Raw genomic sequence first — 25,235 nt, forward strand, 5'->3', positions numbered from 1 at the left:
AACAGGAATATCAGCAGTAATAGAATCAGATTCAACCACTGTGTTTAACAGATAATTAGATGGACAAGACATGGAAGGATATGGTCCTAATGTGAGCAGTCTTTTCTTTCTCTCGCTCTCACACACACACACACACACACACACACACACACACACACACACACACACACACACACTTTAAATGCATATACTCTAGTATTAAACATTTCAACCTGGAAGAAAAAGATATCAATTTATCTATATCATTACCTCTCATAATCTTATAAACTTCTATTAAGTCTCCCCTCAGCCTCTGATACCCTAGAGGAAACCCAAATCTGTCCTTGCAGTACATACCCAATAATCCAGACAGCATCCTGGTGAACTTCAGCATCTCACCTATAATTGGGCAATTAGAATTGAACCAAAGTTTTATCAAACTATAACATAACTTCCTGATTCTTGAACACAGTATCCTGACTTATAAAAGCAACATAGTATTTATCACCCTATCAGCCTTTGCAGCCACTTTTCGGGAAATATGGAGTTCGACGCAGCATCTCTCCATAAATCAACACTATTAATGATGCTACATTAACTGTGTACTGTCCCTTTAGATTCAGTCTCCTAAAGTACAACACCTCACACATGGCCAGATTAAACTCCAACTGCCATGTCTCTGCCCATATCTACAACTGATCGAGTACCTACCATATCCATTGGCAACCTTCTACATGATCTATTTTTGTATTCATGGGCAAAGTTACAAACCCACTCTGATGTTATTTATTTATTTATATAAAAATACAATGCCTTCTTTAAAGCCCATTTTGACAACATACACAGCTCTAGTGTGGGCACGTGGCCAAGTGGTTAAGGCATTGGACTAGCGACCTGAAGGTCGTGAGTTCGAGCCCCAGCCGAGGTAACGTGTTGTGTCCTTCAGCAAGGCACTTCATCACACATTGCTCTGTGACGACTCTGATGCCAAGCTGTATGGGTCCGAATGCCCTTCTGTTGGACAACATTGGTGTCATGGAGAGGGAAGACCTACAGCATGGGCAACTGCTGGTCTTCCATACAACCCTGCCCAGGCCTGCGCCCTGGAGAGTGAAGACTTTCCAGGCGCAGATCCATGGTCTCGCAAGACTAACGGATGCCTTAAAACAGCTCTACCCTCATTGATCACCTTGGTCACCTCCTGGAAATACTCAATCAAGTTAGTAAACCATGACGTACCTTACTAAAAGCCATGCTGTCTGTCCCTAATGTTGAGTTCTGTTCATTTAGATTATATAAGTACTCAGTAGGCACGTGTGCTTTCCCTGTTATACGTGCACTGAAGGAAAAGGGGGAACTGTGAGATGAAAAGGTGGCAGCCCTCATATATTGAACTGAGATGTTGAAAGTTGTTTAAACAAAAGAAAAACGTGTCTTTGTTGTTTGGCTGTTAACGGTGGTGGCACAGGATGATTTCCAATTAAAGGAAACCACCAGCATTTGACGAGAGCAAGCCTTATGAAAGCTGGAAATATAACACTGGAACATGGACTCATGTTACGGAACTGGAGAAGAAGCAAGCAAGCCTTGGCTGTTGTGTTGTCGCTTTCAGGAAGAGCGGGAGAGATTGCCACGGGAATTTTGATGGAAGATTTGAACAAAGACGACTGTATGAATATGCTAATGAATATGCTTGACTGTTTTTTTGAAGGAAGGATTGGACATTTGAGGCATATTCAGACTTCGACAAAGTTTAGAGACAATTCTAAAAATATGGCTGATTATACTATTGATTTTTTTTTAAAGTACAGTCACATGCATTAATACAAAATGAAACTTCCTGGCACTGTATTAGCTTTTAATTGTTGGATACTCTGTGTCTAGACATAAAGGACAGACAGCTACCATTAACTGCATGTACAGAACTTACATTTGCATCTATGAAATCAGCAATGAAGAGGATTTTTGGAGAAAAGGCAACTACGACAACAGTCAGAACTAGTTTGAGTCGGGAAACGGCATACTTCACTGAGCAGAAACAAGAGTATAGCCAGCACAGATCTCAGAGTGACCAGACAAGGGGACCATTACCTGGCACAAATCCAATAAACAAGTACAGAAGGAGATCAAAATGTGCGGTATGTCAAAGTATTTACCACTGGGCATGAAGCTGTCTGCAGAGAACCAACCAAGCTAGGCTAACTGAAAAATATAACAAATCTGAAAATGTAGAACGGTACCATATCACATTGCTTGTGAAGAAATCACCTACTAATGCAGAGACATCTGAGGCGGAGATTTTAATGATAGAATCTCTAAGATCTGCTGTTATTGATAAAGCATGCACACACACACATACACAGTGTGTGGAGAAAAATGGCTTGAAAGTTATGTAAGTGAACAGAACCAGAAGAAGTGCAGAAACTGGTGAACACAGATATCCTAGAAACTAAAGAGGTGTTGTTTGAATCAGCAATCAAGGATGAAATCAGAAGTTGCAGAAATAATGGAGCATTTGAGCGAGCCAGAGATATTGGCCAAAAGACAGTGTCTACAAGAAACTCAGACAGGAATTATACCAGAAGCACTCCTGATGTCTAGAGGTTTTGAGGAACTGCACGTAAAAGAACTCCAAAAAGACTCACCAACATGTGCATCAGAGTCTTTCTGACTACTTCTCAGTGATACGCCAAGAGCATTGGCAACCCCACTGCATGGACATAAAATCCGCATTCTTACAGGGAATGGAGCTGGCACAAGATATTTACATTGAAACCCCATCTGAAGCCAGAAGCGGAAGAACACTGTGGAAACTCAAAAAGTGTGTGTATGAACTATCAGATGCATCACTCTGCTAGTATAAAGGTCAAGAAAATTATGTTGAAAACAGGTGGGAAGATGTCACGAGTGGATACAGCTGATTTTTTTTAACTGGCAAGATTCAGGATATCATGTCATTGGAGTACTTACCTGTCATGTAGATGACTTCATGAGGGGAGGATTACAAAACTTTGCCACAAGTTATCCCTCAGCTAAAGTCAGACTTTCGGGTTGGGCACGAGGAACATGACATATTCTGCTCTGTAGGGATAGACATCCTTGCTGTTGACAGTACAGTACAATGGCACCAAGAAAACTACATCAGGAATGTTCAGACAATCCACATGAGCAACTTAGGTCACAGATGTGTCAGATTATTTGGGTGGAAAGGCAGAACAGACCTGACATCATGTTTGAAGCCTGCAACTTGGCATCCAGTGCAAAATCTAGATTCCCTTGTTGGTTCTGTAACACTTTGATGCAGAAAACCATCCAAAGGTCACTCCAGAAACTCTCAGTCTTGAGACAAACCAGTCCAATTTCTCCAAATCTATGAGAACTAAAAATAATCCACCAAAACCAGTCTGCAATTGTCTTCAAATATTTATATATGTTACCATTTCATGGTTGCCATTAAGGCACTCACATTGTTGTTCCACTTGTCTTAACGCTTTCCGAGTTTCAGTTCCACAAGATGTCTCCAGTGCTTGTAAGGCACTCATAAGTGGAAGTGATCTAATAATTAATAATTATCGTTCACTTGTCCACTGTATTTTCTCCATCTTTCCAAAAATCCTGATCATCTGATATATTTAGCTCTAAGTCCGAAACATTTTCTTTAATACTTTAACAATGCTTATAACGCCATGCCTTCCAAGATGAATTTGCATAATGATTATATGAGAGATGTGTTATGTCACAAAGTTGCACTTTGGCAAAGTGTCACTGCACTGATGCAAATTGTCCATAGGTCTTTGGGGATGCCTAGTTTTCTGCTAAATGAGAGATTCAAAATTACTACAGGTAGACTGGAGAGGTAAAGGTGATATGGGTATTTCCTATGTCTGGATATACACATCACTTGGTGCGAGCTCAGCATGCCACTTACGTTCTTCAACCACAGCAAATGCAGGATCAATAATCTACAGGAAGAACTCAGCGGGTTTAGCAGCATCTATGGCAGGAAATGAAATGTTGATATACAGTGGTATGCAAAAGTTTGGGCACCCCTAGTCAAAATTTCTGTTACTGTGAATAGTTGAGTAGAAGATGAACTGATCTCCAAAAGTCATAAAGTTAAAGATGAAACATTCTTTTCAACATTTTAAGCAAGGTTAGTGTATTCTTTTTGTTATGTACAATTTTAGAGTGAAAAAAAGGAAAAGAGCACCATACAAAAGTTTGGGCAACCCAAGAGATTTGAGCTCTCAGATAACTTTTACCAAGGTCTCAGACCTTAATTAGCTTGTTAGGACTATGGCTTGTTCATACTCACCCTTAGGAAAGGCCAGGTGATGCAAATTTCAAAGCTTTATAAACACTCTGACTCCTCAAACCTTGTCCCAACAATCAGCAGCCTTTAAGCAGCTGCCTAGCATTCTGAACATTAAAATAAATGATGCCCACAAAGCAGGAGAAGGCTATAAGAAAATAGCAAAGCATTTTCAGGTAGTCGTTTCCTCAGTTCATAATGTAATTAAGAAATGGCAGTTAACAGGAACAGTGGAGGTCAAGTTGAGGTCTGGAAGACCAAGAAAACTTTCCGAGAGAACTGCTCATAGGGTTGCTAGAAAGGCAAATCAAAACCCCCGTTTGACTGCAAAAGACCTTCAGGAAGATTTAGCAGACTCTGGAGCGGTGGTTCACTGTTCTACTGTGCAGCGACATCTGCTCAAATATGACCTTCATGGAAGAGTCATCAGAAGAAAACCTTTCCTGCGTCCTCACCACAAAATTCAGTGTCAGAAGTTTGCAAAGGAACATCTAAACAAGCCTGATGCATTTTGGAAACGAGTCCTGTGGACTGATGAAGTTAAAATAGAACTTTCTGGCCACAATGAGCAAAGCTACGTTTGGAGAAAAAAGGGTGCAGAATTTCATGAAAAGAACACCTCTCCAACTGTTAAGCACGGGGGTGGATCGATCATGCTTTGGGCTTGTGTTGCAGCCAGTGGCATGGGGAACATTTCACTGGTAGAGGGGAGAATGAATTCAACTAAATACCAGCAAATTCTGGAAGCAAACATCACACCATCTGTAAAAAAGCTGAAGGTAAAAAGAGGATGGCCTCTACAAAAGGATAATGATCCTAAACACACCTCAAAATCCACAATGGACTATCTCAAGAGGCGCAAGCTGAAGGTTTTGCCATGGCCCTCACAATCCCCTGACCTAAACATCATCGAAAATCTGTGGATAGACCTCAAAAGAGCAGTGCATGCAAGACAGCCCAAGAATCTCACAGAACTAGAAGCCTTTGGAAGGAAGAATGGGCAAAAATCCCCCAAACAAGAATTGAAAGACTCTTAGCTGGCTACAGAAAGCATTTACAAGCTGTGATACTTGCCAAAGGGGGTGTTACAAAGTACTGACCATGCAGGGTGCCCAAACTTTTGCTTCGGGCCCTTTTCCTTTTTTGTTATTTTGAAACTGTAAAAGATGGAAATAAAAAAGTAATCTTGCTTAAAATATTAAAGAAATGTGTCATCTTTAACATTATGCCTTTTGGAAATCAGGTTATCTTTTACTCGCTTAGCTATTCACAGTAACAGAAATTTTGACCAGGGTGCCCAAACTTTTGCATGCCACTGTATCAGGTCAAAGCCTCTAATCAGGACTAATGCAATATTTCAACCTAAATTGTCATCAGTGGAAGGAAACAAGAGCACCTGGAGGAAACCATACAGCCACAAGAAAACGTGCAAACTCCACAAAGACAGCTCCCAAGGCCAGTATTGAAACCAGTCACTACAGCTGTGAGACAGCAGCTCCACTGCCTATACCACTGTATCGGTCCTATTACAATGGATTTGAAATGTTTATCTAATACAGCCTCTGACTATCAGTTCCGGAAATTGACCCACCTGGTTCACCCATGCTTGTCAGGATAGGAAGTCTAGTGTGTGTTTTTTTAAGCTTTAGCCTATACATGACTCCAGTTAACAGTTTAACTCTTAACTACCTTGTGAAAAGAACAAAACACTCAAACGTATAAAATAATTACAATCAGTTTATTTAGTTGGCAGCTTGGTTCGCTGGTAGAGTTCTTAATCTCCAGGTCTATTGGTTATGATTCATATCTGCTCCACAAATAGGCACAATTGTCTGGCCAGGCACTCACATATACACTCTATTTTTCTGTGACAGGGTACTGCAAATAACAAATCTTTCATGAGGTTAAAGTGAAGAACTGTTTGTAATATCTAGTGGATTACTAAGGTTCAAGGCACAAAAGGAAATCCTTAGCAAAATATGTCTTTCAAACACTATCATTAAGTAGAGACATTTTAATTGGCAATTGTTAGAACTTACTACATAGAAACATAGAAAGCCTACAGCACAATACAGACCCTTCAGCCCACAATACTGTGCCGAACATGTACTTACTTTAGAAATTACCTAGGGTTACCCATAGCCCTCTATTTTTCTAAGCTTCATATACCTATCCAGGAATCTCTTAAAAGACCCTATCGTAGCCGCCTCCACCACCATCGCCGGCAGCCAATTTCACGCACTCATCACTCTCCACGTAAACTTACCCCTGGCATCCCCTCTGTACCTACTTCCAAGCACCTTCAAACTATGCCCTCTCGTGTTAGCCATTTCAGCCCTGGGAAAAAGCCTCTGACTATCCACACGATCAATGCCTCTCATCATCTTATATACCTCTATCAGGTCACCTCTCATGGTCCACCGCTCCAAGGAGAAAGGGTCAAGTTCACTCAATCTATTCTCATAAGGCATGCTCCCCAATCCAGGCAACATCCCTGTAAATCTCCTCTGCACCCTTTCTGTAGTTTCCACATCCTTCCTGTAGTGAGGTGACCAGAACTGAAGACAATACTCCGAGTGGAGCCTGACTAGGGTCCTATATAGTTGTAACATTACCTCTCAGCTCTTAAACTCAGTCCCACGGTTGATGAAGGCCAATGCACCGTATGCCTTCTTAGCCACAGAGTCAACCTGCGCAGCAGCTTTGAGTGTCCTATGGACTCGGACCCCAAGATCCCTCTGATCCTCCACACTGCCAAGAGTCTTACTACATATACTATTAATACTACATTCTGCCATCACATCCAAATTTTTAATCTGTAACAGAAAAAGCAAGCAATGCTTGAACTTGAAATGTACAGGTGGGTATCACATTTTTTGCAAGGTGCCAGGGATACCATGAAAAATTACATAAATACAAATCTTATCAGCTGAGTGGATATTACCAAAAGAACATTTCAAAGCAAAGTTATTTTCAGAAAAAATGTCAAATGAAAGTAAGTGACAATTAAAGCGTTAGTTATATCACAGAATTACAAACACTTCAGCAGGAGCCAAAGGGGTAAAAAAAAATTATTAAAGGGTTAAATTTTTTAATCATTAGAAGTGCATTGCATTTAAGGTGAGAAGGGGCAAGTTCAGAAGGAGATGTGTAGAGCAGAATCTCTTTTAAAGCACGGAATGGTGGGTGCTTGGAGTGGTGGTGGAAGCAGATACAAGAGAGATATTTTGAGAAGCTTTGGTGGGCATATAGATGCACAGAGAATGGTGGAGTACTGACTGAACTGGCAGAAGGCATTGGTTTAATTAGGAGCCACTAGCTTAATTAACGTGGCACAACTACATGGGCTGAAGGGTCTGTGACTGAGCAGGCCACAAGTTTTGCCACACATTCCAGTAATGTTTTGATGAGGACAGTGCAGCAGAGTTGGTTTATATGGACATCAGTAAGGTCACACATGAGAGACTGGTCCAAAAGGCTAGGGGCCATGGGATTCAAGTCAGCAAAGATCTAAGCTTTGCTTGACAATAGAAGGAAGAAGGTGATAGCAGAGGGTTGTTTTAGCAGCAGGATGCCTATGATTGGTCATGTTTCACAGGGATCACTGCTGGGACCCTTGTCATTTGTATTATACAAAAATGACAGATGGCTTTGCAGAAAGCGTAACCAGAAAGTTTACAAATGATACAAAGACCAGTGGAGCTGTTGACAGTGAGGAAGGGAGTCTTTTACTGTGTTTTGGCATTGGATCCAAAAGATTCCCATCTATCAATAGACAATAGACAATAGGTGCAGGAGTAGGCCGTTCGGCCCTTCAAGCCAGCACTGTCATTCACTGTGATCATGGCTGATCATCCACTATCAGTATCCAGTTCCTGCCTTATCCCCATAACCTTTGATTCCGCTATCTTTAAGACCTCTATCCATCTCTTTTTTGAAAGCATCCAGAGACTTGGCCTCCACAGCCTTCTGGGGCAGAGCATTCCATATATCCACCACTCTCTGGGTGAAAAAGTTTTTCTTCAACTCCGTTCTAAATGGCCTACCCTTAATTCTTAAACTGTGGCCTCTGGTTCTGGACTCACCCATCAGCGGGAACATGCTTCCTGCCTGTAGCGTGTCCAATCCCTTAATAATCTTATATGTTTCAGTAAGATCCCCTCTCAGCCTTCTAAGTTCCAGAGTATACAACCTCAGTCGCTCCAATCTTTCGACATATGACAGTCCCGCTATCCCGGGAATTAACCTTGTGAACCTACGCTGCACTCCCTCAACAGCAAGAATGTCCTTCCTCAAATTTGGAGACCAAAACTGCACACAGTACTCCAAATGTGGTCTCACCAGGGCCCTGTACAGCTGCAGAAGAACCTCTTTGCTCTTATACTCAATTCCCCTTGTTATGAAGGCCAGCATGCCATTAGCTTTGTTCACTGCCTGCTGTACTTGCGTACTTGTTTTCAGTGACTGATGTACAAGAACACCTAGATCTCGTTGTGCTTCCCCTTTTCCTAACTTGACTCCATTTAGATAATAATCTGCCTTCCTGTTCTTACCACCGAAGTGGATAACCTTACATTTATCCACATTAAACTGCATCTGCCATGCATCTTCCCACTCACCCAGCCTGTCCAAGTCACCCTGCATTCTCATAACATCCTCCTCACATTTCACACTGCCACCCAGCTTTGTGTCATCGGCAAATTTGCTAATGTTACTTTTAATTCCCTCATCTAAATCATTAATATATATTGTAAAGAGCTGCGGTCCCAGCACTGAACCCTGTGGTACCCCACTGGTCACCGCCTGCCATTCCGAAAGGGACCCGTTAATCGCTACACTTTGTTTTCTGTCAGCCAGCCAATTTTCAATCCATGTCAGTACTCTGCCCCCAATACCATGTGCCCTAATTTTGCCCACTAGTCTCCTATGTGGGACTTTATCAAAGGCTTTCTGAAAGTCCAGGTACACCACATCCACTGGCTCTCCCTTGTCCATTTTCATAGGGAATTCAAATTCATTTTACAAATTTACCTGATTTAACAATGTCTTTACCATAAAAATTGCAGAGGGTCAAGGCAGCTCACCACCACTCTCTAAAGCAATTATGGTAGTCAATAAAGTAAGTCTCAACAGTGATCCCCAGCATTCCATAAATGGAAAAGAAAGGTTGTTATTAGAAAAACAAAATAGATCTCTGGATTATTGGAATCTCTTCTGGGGAAGTAATGACCTGTACAAAAAGGACAGGTTACACTTGAACCAGAGGTGCACAAATACCCTTACGGGCAGGTTTCCTAGAGCTGTTGGAGATGTTTAAGCTAATTTAGAAGGGGGTTGGGAATCAGGGTGATGAGGCTGAGGATGGGCAATTGCTACAGAAGTTGATGAATTGTGTAATGAAACTGTAAGGACAGGCAGATGATATGGCAAAATTGCAGTCAGTAGGAAGAATTGAACCGTGGCTGAAAGAAGATCATACTCGGGAGCTTAACATCCAAGAATACAACTCGTATGGAAAGGATAGGCAGGTGGACAAAGGGGTTGAGTTGGCTCTGTTGGAAATCAAATCCTTAGAAAGAGGTGACATAGGATCATAAAATGTAGAAGTCTTGTGGGTAGACTTAAGAAACTGCAAGGGTAAAGACACTGATGAGAGTTATATATAGACCCCAGGATAGTAGCCAGGATGTGGGATATAAATAAAATCAGGAGAGAGAAAAGGTGTGTTATAAAGGCAATGTTATGATAATCAATATACAAGTACAAGGAGAAAATCAGGTTAGCGCCAGATCCCAAAAGAGATGCCTATGAGATAGGGTTTTAGATTAGCTTCTGGTTGAGGCCACTAAGGAACAGCCAACTGTGGCTAACAATGGCTGACACTCATTTAGAACAGAGATGAGGAGGAGTTTCTTTAGACAGAGGGTGGCAAATCTGTGGAATTCATTTCCCACAGACGGCTGTGGAAGCCAAGTCATTGAGTATATTTAAAGTGGAGGTTGATAAGTTCTTGATTAACACACATAAAAGTTGCTGGTGAACTTTTATGTGCGTTGCTTGAAATTCCAGCATCTGCAGATTTCCTCGTGTTTGCGAAGTTCTTGATTAGTCGGGGAGTCAAAGGTTACATGGAGAAGGAAGGAGAATGTGGTTGAGAGGGATAATAAATCAGCCATTATGGAACAGCAGAGTAGACTTGATGGGCCAAATAGCCTAATTCTAATCCTATGTTTTATAATCTTATATCAGGAAGGTAATTCGCACATTAGTCTATATTAGGCTTTAACTATATTGAAGTTGTAACTAAAATGGCCTCAATGAGTAGTGGGCAACTGTTTCCAAGCATGATATCCAAGCTGATTTATTTTTTTTACCTGAATTATTACTTGCTTTTGGTCGATTTTTCCGTCTTCGTTTCCTGGTTGGCTTAATCCAAGGGCTGTCATTCTTCCCTTTCTTCTTCCATTTCCTTTTCAAACTAGATTCAGAACTCTGAATGGTAAAGAAAAGCAGTTACAAAATTACTTGCTACAGCAAATTAAACCACCGTTTGAAACACCCTTCCATAGGTAACCTTTCAATTTCAATAAAAATACTACTCAAGTTCTGATTTAGAACCAAAACAATTAAACTTATATTTTCTACTTTTTCCTCAGAAAGACAATTATACAGAGAGAAACTATAAATTTAGCTTCACTAAGATTAGCAAATATGATAAGTTTCCTATATAACTTTAAACTTAAAGACCATGCAAGCACCAAAGGACCTTGAACTTTTGACATAGATCCTCAATACTACATTCAGATTTATTTATCCACATGGACACAAACATACAACGAAATTACCATCCAACATACCCAAGGATGTGCTAGACATAATGTGCAAGTGTCGCCACACATTCCAGCACTCTCAATGTTTAGCAAAACAACACCAGCAGCAGCAACAAAACAGTCCTGATGAAAAGTCTCCACCCAAAATCTCAACTATTTATTCCCCTCCATAGATACTGCCCGACCTGAGTTTCTCCATCATCCTGTATGTTCCTCTGGATTTCCAGCATCTACAGAATCTGGTGTTAACAACAAAACAAGCTCCTTTCCCACTCTCCCACCTATAGACAGATCTCCAACCTCAGAATAGGCCTCAACTGGGCCTCAAACTCTTGGCCTCACTTTCACAAACATGGGGTTTGTGATTATGGTGGAACATTCAATTAAGGCTTTCAAAAGGCAACTGGCTAATTGTTTTTGTGGAATATAATTTAGATAGCTAGTAGAAAAAGGCTGGAAAATGAGACCAAATCCACTGTTTTATAAGACCTGATGAAGATTTAAAGGGTTAAATGTGTTCTATCTATGCATAAACTATACATTTGCAACAACTTATTTTAATTACATTGATGGAAGAAAAATTATAACGATATAAAACAATCCCAAATTTGTCACCTGACCTACACTCAGTGGCCACTTTATTAGGTACAACTATGTAATACCCCTAATACCCCTTGTTTAAGACCACGCTGTATTTTATTCACACAATTATGCTATTGGTCATTTTATTTTCTGTATATTTTCTATAAATGCAATGTGTTCCTTTAATTATATAATGCCATCAAGTAATTCAGTTGATTGATGAGTTAGGCTTATTGAATTAGCCAACAGGATTTGTCTTGTTAATATTTTGTCAACAAGATGCCCCAGAACATTCTGGAGGGCTCCGAGGAAAGTGGAGGAATTCTGGAAGAAGAAAAAAGAAGAAAAATGGAAACAGACAACAAACGAGCAGAAGAACGTGAACTTATTTGGAAAGACAGATACTACTGTCAGAAAATCATCATGCAAACAATGATCTCACAGAGAATGTGCAGATAAGCTTTAGTGAGCCAGTTATGACATAACCTTGGGGACAGTTCAATGCTTTGTCCTTGGACATGGATATTATGTTCCACTTGAACTGAGTTTTCAGGCAGAATTGTTCATTACCGTACGCAAACAAAGTGAAGCAAACCAGATTGATTATGCAACCAAGAGGTCCAACGATAATGTGCACTGTATTGGCTACTTCTATATGTGTAATGGGCCTTTTTCTTTATTAAGTTTATTATAGTTTAAAATATTTTGTCAATACAACTTTAATATAAGCTTATACTGGTGTGAGTTAAATTATTGCTTCCTGGCAAACGGTACGTATGCATGGGTGTGTTAGTATTCATACAAGTAACAGTCCTACTTTCCCTTAAAGGAACATTCAAACTTTAAGGTTTTGTATTTACCCAATCATATTTACACTAGACATGTTTACTTATTGGAAGTGGCCTTTTCATCATTATTCCCTATGCATTGCAGAGTGATGTTACTGTTAGCTTACATTCTCAGTACAAGCTAACTCACTATGAGTCTACGGCAAGAGGGTTACACCTGTACACCTCATTTATGCAAATTTCAAATCAGCCAATCATGTAGTGGCAACTCAACACATAAAAGCATGCATATATAGTCAAGGGGTTCACTTATTATTTAGATCAAACATCAGAATAGGGAAGAAATGTGAAATAAGTGACTTTGACCGTGGAATGACTGTTAGTACCAGATGGGGTGATTTGAGTATCTTAGAAACAGCTGATCTCCTGGGATTTTCAGGGAAAGCAGTCTCTAAATTTACAGAGAATGGTGCAAGAAACAAAACACCTCCAGTGAGTGGTAGTTTTGTATGTGAAAACGTCTTGCTAATGAAAGAGGTCAGAGGAGAATGGCCAGACTGGTTCAAGCTGACAAAAAGGCAACAGTAATTCAAATAAGCACGCATTACAACAGTGCAAAACAGCATCTCTGAACACACATGTGGAACCTTGATGTGAATGGAGTACAGCAGCAGAAAACCATGAACATACCCTCCTATATCTAATAATGTCAACACTGAGTGCAAATATTCTCACATGTTTAAGTACCACTCATCTCTCACAGAAACCAACCTCAGTCTACCATTGCCCTATATTTAGGCAAATGATGAAAGCTCATGGTAAATCAATCATCATCCAGAATAACTTTTGTAAGGGGTTTCTTCTTTTATGTTACTGTGTAGGCTAATCAAAATGGCTTCTTTGTTATGTTATAATTAAAATGGCTTTTCTGAAATAACTGCGATGTAAGGAGTTCTCTCTCCCTCTGCTTGTTTGGGTTATATTATTGATAAGAAAGAGAATAAACCAATTGGGATAGATGTTACTCTTTCTTGTGTGTCTGTAAACTATTGTGCTGCGCGGGCTTTGGGGGAGAAGGCGCGATGGGCACAGAGAGAGTGAACATGATGCTGTAAGCTGGCTGACGGGACGGACCCCGAGCGGGAGTCCGAGGCCCAGGATCTACGGCGAAGACAGGAGACCAAGACAGACTCGTGTGCAGTATCTGGTCAACCACCATGGTTAGTCCCAGGCGGCAGGTCGAGGTGGTCAGAGGGGATCGCATGGTGGAAACAGGACCCCGTTACTTGAGCTCCAACTGTTGTGCACGAAGTGGTTGAACTTGGATAAGTTTAGCGCCTTTTACTTTCCTTTTATATTTTATCTCTATTAATTACATAGTTCCATTAAGATCTATAAAGTGTAATCATTTAATTGCATATGGTGCATTGTCTGTTATTTGGCGGGGTGGAGTACATCACACAGCATCCACACAAACTTGATTACCCAGTTTGGCGGGGCCGAAGGCTGCTTCCCCTAGACGAAAGCGAGTTGAGCGAGTCCGAGGCTTACTAGGGGGCTACATTTCTAAACACACTGGTTTCACAAAATGAGTTCTTGACAAATTAGCAGGCTTATTTACTTTACTCAGAGCAATAGAACAAAATACATATCAACTTATACATGAACTGCAGAACAATGCTCAAAGCAAACCATATCAACACTACAAAGGAGCAAAATACACTCTCTGGAAATTTCTCTAAAACTAATCACACTGACAATCACTCTGTTTATCTAATTCTGGTTTCAAACAGAACTATATACATCTTCAGTCTACATTTCTTAAGGGAATAGGAGTGCACAGCTTGATTACTTGCCCTGTCCCCAACACCTAGAGCTCAGCTGTCCTACCAATCAGACAGAACATGACTTTCCAGTGACACTGGGATATTCCAGACTCTGTGAAGGATTTACATGGTAAGCTCCAAGAGGCTACTTCTTCTAGTCGGATGTTCTAGAAGTGAGCTATGAGACCTTACACAGAGAAGGATAATTTAATCAAATTGCCAATTACAGTTAGACCTCACTGGCTTTCTCTTTCCGGGTCATTCCGCCAGAAGGGATGATATCAGATACCTTGTTAAAAACCCTCTCGTTAGGCCCCGCATACAGTTCTGGTTGGCGTACTATAGGTAGGATGTTGAGGCTTTGGAGAGGGTGCAGAAGAGGTTTACAAGGCTGCCGCCACATTTAGAGGGCATGTGCCAGCATGAGAAGCTAGTCAAGCTTGGGTTGTTTTGTCTGGAGCAATGAAGGCTGAGAGGAGATCTGAGAGAGGTTTATAAGATTATGAGAGGCATAGATAAGAGTATCTGGAGTATCACGGAGTACCTTCTTCCCAGGGTAGAAATGTCTAATACCAGAGGGCATGTATTGAAGGTGAAAGGGAGTAGATTCAAAGGGAACATGAGGGGTAATTTTTTTTTTAACTCAAAGAGTGGTGGATTTCTGGAATGTGCTGCCTGGAATGGTGGTAGAGGCAAATACATTAAAGGCTTTCAAGAGACACTTAGATAGGCACATGACTATCAGGAAGATGGAGTAATATGGACATTGTGTAGGTAGGAGGAATAGTTTTTGGGTTAAAAAAAATTACTTTTTAGCTGGTTCGGCACAACATTATGGGCCGAAAGGTTTGTTCCTGTGCTGTACTGTTCTATGTTCCAGAGTCTAGAATCCTCTGCACTGTGAAAGAGACTGTGACAATCCATATGAGCTTTGCCTCTTATATTTTATAAACCTATATAACATCATTCCTCAGGTTTCTACAGTTCAATAAGAACAAACACAGACACGACGGACTGCAAATTCTGTAAGTCTGAAGCAACACGCAACGGAGCAGGAGAAACTCAGTGGGTCAGGTAATATCTTTGGATAGAAATAAACAGCTGACATTTCAGGTTGAGAGCCTTCAGCAGGACTACAAAGAAAGAGGGAAGATAGTATAAAAAGGTGTGAGGGAGCGAAACAGCAGGGGATCCAGGTAAGGAAGGAAAGGTGGGAATAATATAAGAGGCTTCTTCCACTCTTCCCACTTCATGATGTGTTTATTTTTCCCTGGTGCAACAAGAACATGCAGTAAACTTATTTTTTGGCTTAGCACATTTCACTATTATGCATATATATAGCAGTCCTCTGGAAACCCAGAAGACAAAGAGTCAAAGCCAATTGCAAGGAAAAGGTAACTGTCCTTTTAGCACCAAACATAGTCTTTCAAATGTACATTTCTTCTTCCTAGCTACAAGACCAATTCTACATCCCACTACCCCCAACATCAAAATCAGATTGCTTTAATTGACCTAATCATGCTACCATCCTCACTGACACTCTGTAATACAAATGAAGGAGGGGGCATTCTAATTCAAACTTTTGTGAAAGTTCCATTTTCTTTATTGGACTGTGAATTTTTCTTTTGAGGTTGGCAAATGTGTTTGTTCGTCTGTTCTTAGATGAAAAACATTAACTTGCCTGTTTCACAGTAAATCTGAGGTCAACAATCAGAAACGTAATCACTAATGTCCATTGAATATAAAAGTTAGTTCACAAATTCTCATAGCACCCATTCACATCTGATTACTATTTCACAAATCCACATGACAGGTCAAGGGCTAAGCCACCATCATTGAAGATATTTCCTCAATTGCTCCTTGATCTAGAGAATAATCACAACATGAACCAGGAAACAAATGTAGAACAGAAGATTTTAAGATCTTTTTGGTAGAAACAAATGATTCATAACAATGTACAGATAGCCACCCGATGGTGTAGTAGCATCAACACTGGACTTTGAGATGAGCGGTCCCGTGTTCGGATTTCCATTCATGCTGGGTTGAGTGTCGAGTTAGAACCCGGTCTCGTAAAAAACAAGACAAAATGCTAACGAAATGGCAAGGTTGCATCCAATGCACCACAACATACTGAGAGGAATAACAATGTGCAAATAATGATATTCAGAAGTAAAATGTCCTCTGAGTCAAATATCTAAAGTGTATACACATCCAGAACAAATGACTCACCACATCAGATTCAAAGTCTTCATCATCATCATCATCATCCAAGTCATCAGAATCTTGTTCCTCTTCAAGATCATATTCTTCCTGCTGGTAGTTAGCCTGTATGATGAAATAAAATTTCTGTAGCAAACTGCAACCTACAGCCAGTAAATTTGTAGGTATCATGAGCCCCAAGGAAAAGAAATAACAAAAATAAAGTAACTGTGGCTAAGATAACTGATAAAAATAATTCTGGGTTCATTGGAAAGCAGGTGGAAAAATGGGAGGGATTTACTACTACTGGCGCCACAGTAACAAAGTGGTTAGTGCAACGCTATCAGAGCTCGGGGCTTTGGAATTTGGAGTTCAATTCCAATGTCATCCATGAGAAGTCTGTACATTCTCCCTGTGGAACGTATGGGTTTTCTCCGGGTGCTCTGGTTTCCTCCCACAGTCCAAAGACATACCGGTTAGCAGGTTAATTGGTCATTGTTAATTGTCCCATGATTAGGCCAGGGGTTTGCTGGGTGGTGCGGCTCAAAGGGCTTATTCCACACTGTATCTCAATCAATCAATAAAGTTATTGACATCTCAATACTTCATTTGTCATATTTTAGCAGAACATAGACAGCATACATTTAATGGAGATGTGCAATGGATATCTGGATTTCTGCAGAAGGAAACAGAAAGGCAATTTATAAAATGTAGCTGAGTTTTTTTTCTTTAAGAAAGCATTAATTTCTACTTACAGGATAATCAAATCACTTCCTCACAAATCTACATAGTCAAGGATAACTTAAATCAGCTTAGTTTGTTATAATTTTCAAACTACTTGTAGAGAAGTAATTGTTTTAACACCATCAGAAAGCCAGCTTGCATCAAAAAATAATTTCTGATGGACTCTCTGAAGTACATTTGCAATTTCAACCTACAATAAATTAAATTAAATGTTCAAGTCTGTTTAGAAATTAAAGCAACAAGTAAATTTGATAAGAAACCCCACGAAAAACAAGTGAACAACAGGAACATGAATTTGTTTGAAAGTTAAAGAGAAACTTCTATGTAAATCAGAAGCTTACAAAGTTTGCAAATAGACCCTGATTGTTAAAATGGCAATATGAGGACCATCAGAAAGAATTCTGGTTATTGATTCTGTTATGTAATTATGGACATCAGGGTTGGCAGTTAAACATAACCAGGATTTCTTATTCCCAAAGTTGCAAATATTCATATTTGTTAGCTGTAAAAAGTCTTGGACTGTGAAAATTAACTGGCAAAGCAGCACCAAGTACATACTTTCTTAGAAATCTCCATTTTGCGAATATGGTCAAGCCCCCTAAAGTCCATGGTTAACTCCGAATCTGGTTGGTCTGCAATACTGTACTTTTCTTCTTCCTCCTCCTCCTCTTCATCTTCTTCCTCTTCATCGTCCTCAGATTCCATACCTTGAGATGTGTCAATACTTTCTCCATTTACGTTCTGAGTAACACCATTGGAGGGATTAGTCTGTTCCTTCAATATAGAAGAAAAAGACAAAGTTCAGGAACATATTTCAGACATGAAAATAGAAGAGCATGATACACTGATCTGGACTATTAGATCTTAAAACACCAAGTGCAGTATCATCCAATCAAAACACTCTTGATTCATCATATGTTGTCTTGTAGTCTGCTCTGCCTTGTTTCATCTGCCCACATCTCTAAACTTCACTCAATTTTTATAAAAATAATTCATCCCTAGAATTATCATGCACCATGTTATACATTTGAAAATCATGCTTTGGTAAATATAGCTAGTGAACATTTACAAGTACTGAACATTCAAATATAATTACTATAAATTGCACAAGCAAATTCATGTCATTATTTTCCCCGCATGATAAACCAGTCGACAGCTTACTTTGTGCTACTTCCAAGAAAAATTAATTTCCTTACAGTTTTCATATACCCTTTATGTGCATTACTGTTTTCGCAATATCATTCAATTTACTTAGATATGCAACCTTCCAGCATAGCACAGCACCCTCTGGTGCATCAGAAGTCTCACTACAAATCTTTGCGGGGATTTCAAATCTGATCACTGAAATCTTTTCACCTGTGAAGATTTAAAGTTCTGCAATTCAATCCATGATAGGGGGAACAGCAACTAAAGCAATGCTCCAGCATTCATGATCAAATGTCAGGACAGCAGTATACTGAATATTGTCTACCTGGCCAATTCTTGCAATCATTGGAACAAGAATATACATTCTTTTGTGTTTACATCACTCTAGGTTACTTAAGAGAATTTCCAAATTCTACAAAAAGGGAAATGTGGAAAAGTCTTGTATTTTAGGCAGTGTTTATGGAAACTAGTCTTGCTCAGTCTGAAGCAGAAAAGGGAAGGGGTAGATCAAGGACTGTCCTAAAGTTTTGTCCAGCAAGACTCAGACAAATGACGTTCGGGGTTTAAAAAAAAGTATCAGTTATGCCATGAAGTTCATAAAAAATACTACCGTAAACACTAGAGATCGCAAATAAAAATAGAAATAACTTGAAATGCTCTTCTCTTCAGCAGCTTCCACAAAAAGAGAAAAGAAGAATTAAAGATTTGTCAGTTATTTTTCATCAGTACTGAGGAAAAAAACAAAATGGTGGGCTTGTGAAAAAGATCGCATGAGAGATCAAATGCCAGAAAGTTTGCAAGCCCACTTTGCTGTATCACTTTTGTCACCTAAATTCTACTGTAGTTTATCCTATTGCACAACTTCCCTAAAATTACTCCCAACTAATTCTGATAAAACTCAAGAGTTAACTCAGAATTTGTAAAGAATAGATTGCAAGCAACATGGTTTCTCAAACCTACATTCATTTACACCAATAAATGTTTTTTAATGCAACACTTTTTGCTCCAATATACAAACTTTCCAGATCTAACAAGATAGTTGATTTACATTTGAAGTAACTTCTTCCTCAAATTAAAACATATTGATGCAAAATAAATGAAAAGAAATGGTGCTATGTTTTCTGGGTTATCATATTTTAATTGAAGCTGCAGAATGCATTTTGCCAAGCAAAATCTAACCTCAGCACGATTTTTAAAAAGGACAAAGGATGATCTCAGTGGAGCTTTGCTTGACCAGTACCAATACTCACTTGATATCAGATTTTTTTTCTTAAAATGAACAATAAAACACCTAACCAAAGCAAAAAAAAACAGTTTGAAATAGAAATCCTATTCTTATCTACACTACAACATTTTTTTCAGAAGTGGAAATGGAAAATAAAATCTGAGTAGAAGGCTTACACTTTCTAGACCCACCTGCATGTCAGATGCAGACTGTGACATGTTCTGAAACATTTCAAGTACGGTGCGCTGTTTTAACAGTTTGGTCTTCTTCTTAGGAGCCAGGCTATAAGTTCCCATTTTCCTTTTCTTCTTCCTAGCCACTGTCAAAGTTTTAATTATTTTGAATATTTAATAAGAAATGTATGGTCTACAAGGGTATGGCTGCCATTCATGTTTATGTGTTATTATCTCAATTATAATTGCACTGAGACTCATTCAAATTGGAAATGTCTGCACTATCTAAAGACATACATCAATTGAACTATTTAATCAAAATATATATACTAAAATAAAATACTATATTTAAAAACATTTCTGCCATCGCATATTTTATTGTAGTATGGTCAGGAATTTTTAAATTTACTATTGGAAATTTACCTCTAAATTAGCAGCCTTAACATATTTACTGTTAATTATTTTATTAAATTATAATATCTGCATCACTTGAATTTTCGTGACAATGAATGCACATTTAAATAAAACTTACTGTATTCCAGTTCAGTTACTCTTATTACCTGACTGTGGTTTACTAGTGGTTGAATTGTTCTGATTCTGAGGTAGTATCAGTTTCTGTGGTGATGTTGGTTGTGGTGATGGTGAAGATGATGGTGGTGGTGGATTTTTCCCACATTCTAGACTATTTACACCTTCTTCCTTTGGGTCTTTGTTTGGTGGCTTTAAAAGTAGAAGTAGAAAATTAATGTCTTCTAACACTATGGTTTGCAAGGTACCACTGCACATACAATAACAAACAATGATTCCCAACTAAATCTGTTGCACAATCTACATATAAATACAAACCTAATCAAAGCCCACTCCAATCAAGAAAAAAAATGTAACTAGTGCTTGATCAATGAAATTTGCTCTCTAAAAAGATGCACTACATCTTATATTATTTGCTCAAAAGATTTTGAAGTAAGTTTTTTTTGGCAAAAAATCTTTTCAGCTGCTAAAACAGAAGTAAACGTCAAAATGCTATGTAATCCTTGTGTCTGGTAGCAATCTAATATGAAGCTTCCTTATTACCATAAGATCATAAGACATAGAAGTAGAATTAGGCCACTCAACCCATCAAGTCTACTCTGGCATTTCATCATGGATGATTTATTATCCCTCTCAATCCCAATCTCCTGCCTTCTCCCCATAACCTCTGATGCCCTAACTAACCAAGAACCTATCAACCTCTGCTTTAAATATACTGAATAGTTTGGCCTCCACAGCCATTTGTGAGAATGAATTCTACAGATTCAACACCCTCTGGCAAAAGAAGTTTCGCATCTCTGTTCCAAATGGCCATCCTTCCATTCTCAGGCTGAGCCTTCTGGTCCTAGACTCACTCACTATAGGAAACATCCTCTCCACATCCACTCTGTCTAAGCCTTTCAATGTTCAACAGGATTCTACAAGATTCCTCTTCAGTCTTTTAAACTCTAACTAGTACAGGACCAGAGCCATCGAACGCTCCTTATATGTTGACCCCTTCATTCCTGGAATAATTCTCGTGAATCTCCTCAGCACCCTCTCCAATGCCAGCACATCTTTACTTAGATAAGGGACCCAAAACTGTTCACATTACTCTAAATACAGTCTGATCAACGTCTTATAAAGCCTCAGCATCAGATCCTTGCTCTTATATTCTACTGCTCTTGAAATGAGTACTAACATTGTATTTGCTTTCCTTGCCATCCATTCAACCTACAAGTTAATTTAAGGGAATTCAGCACAAGAACTCCCAAGTCCCTTTGCACCTCTGATTTTTGAATTTTCTCTTTGTTTGGAAAATAGTCTAAACCCTTAGACTTGTGACAGACTTGTGAAAATACAAAATATAACCATCTGGATAGCATGCAAAATTAGTAAACCAACATTAGTTTTCTAAGTGTGTAGACTATTGAAAATACTAGCATTCCTGATAATCTGAATTAATATTCTATATTCACTGATACCTAAAAGAAATTGTGTCGAGGATTGATTCCAATGTGAATTAAATTATAAAACAAAAGCAAAACAGGTAGGGTAGGGACATGTTTGACACATCTCTGTGGGCCGAAGGGCCTGTACTGTACTGTAGGTTTTCTGTTTTTAAAACACTGCAGATACTGAAAGTCTGAAATAAAATTAGAAAAAGATGAAATGTCCAGCAGTTCAGACAAAATCTGTACAAGCACTTCATGTTTCAGATCGCTGACTTCACTTCTGATGAAAAGTCTACTGCTGTTTCTGATTTCTAATAGGTAAGCTGTTCCAAAACATTTGCTGCCTTACAATTTCCTGGTTAAAAAAAGCAAATTTCATTGAAGCTGATAGTCTAACAAGTATCAGTAAGCCGGGTTTATTCAAGCCAGTCACAATTTATGTGATCAGGAAAGGTTGACTTATTAGCTCAGTAAAAAAAAAATCACAAAATCAGGAACTTACAGCACAGGAGGCCATTTGGCTCATGTATGTACGCCACCCAAGAACTATTCAAATTAATTATACTTCCCAACACAGTCTATATTCATCCTTCTGGGTCACAGCACAGTGATGTACGCTTCCACTTCTACCAACAATTTCCAGATCTTTAATTCATGCCTTCTTCCTGCTTCAAGTGAAATGATTTCCTTCTAATTTACCTGCCCTTTATCCAGAATATGTGTACCAAAAAATGACTTCTCTGAGCAGCGAAATGGGACTCTTATATCACTTCAATCTATTTGTTTTACATCATAAAGTCATAGTTATTGAACACAAGTATGTGCCAAACTATTGATCTGCCTTGTTGCATCGACCTGTACCCAGACCATAGCCCTCCATACCCTTCCCATCCATGTACCTATCTAAATTGCTCTTCAATCTTGAAATAGAACCCGCATCCACCACTTCCACTGGTAGCTCATTCCACACTCTCATCACACTCCATGTGTAGAAGTTCCCCCTCATGTTCCCCTTGAATATTTCACCTTTAACCCATGACTTCTAGCTCCAGTCTCATACAACTTCAGTAGGAAAAGCCTGCTTGCATTTACCCTACCAAAACCCCTCACAATTTTGTATACCTCTATCAAATCTCCCCTCATTCTTCTACGCTCTAGGAAATGAAATCCTAATATATTCAATACCTTTCCCTATAACTCGGATCCTCAAGTGCAGGCAACATCCTTGTAAATTTTCTCTGCACTCTTTCAATCTTATTGACATCTTTCTTGTAGGTAGGTGACCAAAACCACACACAATAATCTACATCAGGCCACACCAACATCTTATACAACTTCAACAAAATATCCCAACTCCTGTACTCAATACTTCGATTTATGAATGTACCATAAGCTTTCTTTACAACACTAGCTACCTGTAGCGCCACTTTCAAGGAATTATGTATCTGGATTGTCAGATCCCTCTGTTCTATCGCACTCCTCAGCACCCTACCAGTCACCATGTAAATCCTACCCAAGTATGTCTTCCCAACAAGCAACTCTCCACACTTGTCTGCATTAAACTCCATCTGCCATTTTTCAGCCCTTTCTCGCTGTCCACTACGTCCCCAATCTTGGGTGTCATCCACAAATTTGCTGATCTAATTTACCACATTATCATCTAGATTCATTGATAACATGACAAACAACAATAGAACTGGCACCAATCCCTGTGACACACAGCTAGTCAAAGACCACCATTCAGACAGGCAACCATCTACTCTACTCTCTGGCTTCTCCCATGAAGCCAATGTCAAATCCGATTTACTACCTCATCTTGAATGCCAAGCAACTGAACCCTCTTGATCAACTTCCCATGTGGGGCTTTGTCAAAGGCCTTGCTCAAGCCCATGTAGAAAACATCCACTGCCTTGCCTTCATGAACATTCCTGGTAACTTCCTCGAAAAACTCTATAACACTGGTTAGACACAACCTACCATGCACAAAGCCACGTTGCCTAACTCTAATCAGACCTTGTCTATCCAAATACTTAGAAATCTGGTCCCTCAGAATACTTCCCAATAACTTATTCTCTACTGATATCAGGCTCATTTGCCTACAATTTCCTGGCTTATATTTACAGCCTTTCTTAAAGAATGGAATAACATTAGCTATCCTCCAATCCTCCAGCATCTTACCCATGACTAAAGATATCTCTGCTAGAGCCCCTGCAATTTCTGCACTTGCGTCCCACAGGGTCCAAGGGGCCACCTTGTCAGGCTCTGGAGATTTATCCATCCTAATCTGCCACAAGACAGCAAGCACCTTCCCCTCTGAAATTTGTATACAGTTCATGATCTCGCTGCTACTTTGTCTCACTTTTAAGATTCTGTGTTAATTTCCTAAGTAAATACAAATACCAAAAAACCCATTAAGATCTTTTCCTTGTCTTTCAACTCCATGCATAGGTGATCACTCTGATCTTTCAGAGGACCAATTTTATCCCTTGCTATCCTTTTGCTCTTAATATATCTGTAGAATGCCTTGGAATTCTCCTTCACCTTGTCTGCTAGAACAACCTTATGCCCTCCTTTAGCCCTCCTGATTTCCGTAAGACCATAAGATATAGCTGTAGAATTAGGCCATTTAGTCCGAGTCTGCTCCGGTATTTCAACATGGCTCATCCAGTTTTCCTCTCAGTCCTCTGGTCTTGGACTCTCACACCACAAGAAACATATTCTCCACATCTACTCTATCACCATTCAATGAAGTCACCCTTCATTCTTCTGAATAATGAATACAGGCCCAGAGCCATCAAATGCTCTTCATATGACAAGCCATTCAATCCTGGAATAATTTTCATGAACCTCCTTTGACCCTCTCCAGTTTCAGCACATCCTTTCTAAGGGGCCCAAAACTGCTCACAATACTCCAAATGAGGGCTCACCAGTGCTTTGTAAAGTCTCAACATTAAATCCTTGCTTTAACATTCTGGTCCTCTTGAAATGAATGCTTTGAATGCTTTGTGCCTTCTTCACCACAGACTCAACGTACAAATTAATCTTTAGGGAATCCTGCAGAATGACTCCCAAGTCCCTTTGTACCTCAGATTTTCTCTCCATTTAGAAAATAGTCAACCTTTCAATTTCCTCTACAAAACTGTATGACCATACACTCCCCAACCCTATTGCCTCTATCATTTATCTGCCCATTCTCTTAACCTTAGTCCTTCTGTAGTCTCTCTACTTCCTCAAAACTACCTGCCTCTCCACCTATCTTCATATCCTCTGCAAACTTTGCAACAAAGCCATCAAACCCATCATCCAAATCACTGACATGTAACATAAAAAGAATTGGTCCCAACACAGACCCCTGTGACACACCACTAGTCACTGGCAGCCAGTCAGAAAAGGCTCCCTTTATTCCTACTCTTTGTCCCCCGTCAATCAGCCACTACTTTATCCATCTCAGAATCTTCTCTGTAATACTA

The 25,235-nt window shown here is 39.5% G+C and overlaps 1 protein-coding gene across 6 annotated transcripts in view; it reads right to left on the bottom strand.

The window, feature by feature from the left end:
- The window catches only part of LOC134359998 (histone-lysine N-methyltransferase EHMT1-like), a 202,045-nt gene that overhangs the window by 72,429 nt on the left and 104,381 nt on the right, over positions 1-25,235 (bottom strand). For 5 of the 6 annotated variants that reach the window (XM_063073967.1, XM_063073965.1, XM_063073964.1 and 2 more), the window contains 5 exons: positions 20,365-20,524; positions 19,823-19,950; positions 17,819-18,034; positions 16,547-16,642; positions 10,666-10,783 (listed from right to left, as the gene is read on the bottom strand). In XM_063073967.1, the coding sequence (XP_062930037.1) occupies positions 10,666-10,783; positions 16,547-16,642; positions 17,819-18,034; positions 19,823-19,950; positions 20,365-20,524 (718 nt within the window). The remainder of the gene's footprint in view (positions 1-10,665; positions 10,784-16,546; positions 16,643-17,818; positions 18,035-19,822; positions 19,951-20,364; positions 20,525-25,235) is intronic. The other variant, XM_063073969.1, reaches the window with a different exon arrangement.

Source organism: Mobula hypostoma, chromosome 21, assembly GCF_963921235.1.
Source record: "Mobula hypostoma chromosome 21, sMobHyp1.1, whole genome shotgun sequence".
NCBI classification, from domain to species: Eukaryota; Metazoa; Chordata; class Chondrichthyes; order Myliobatiformes; family Myliobatidae; genus Mobula; species Mobula hypostoma.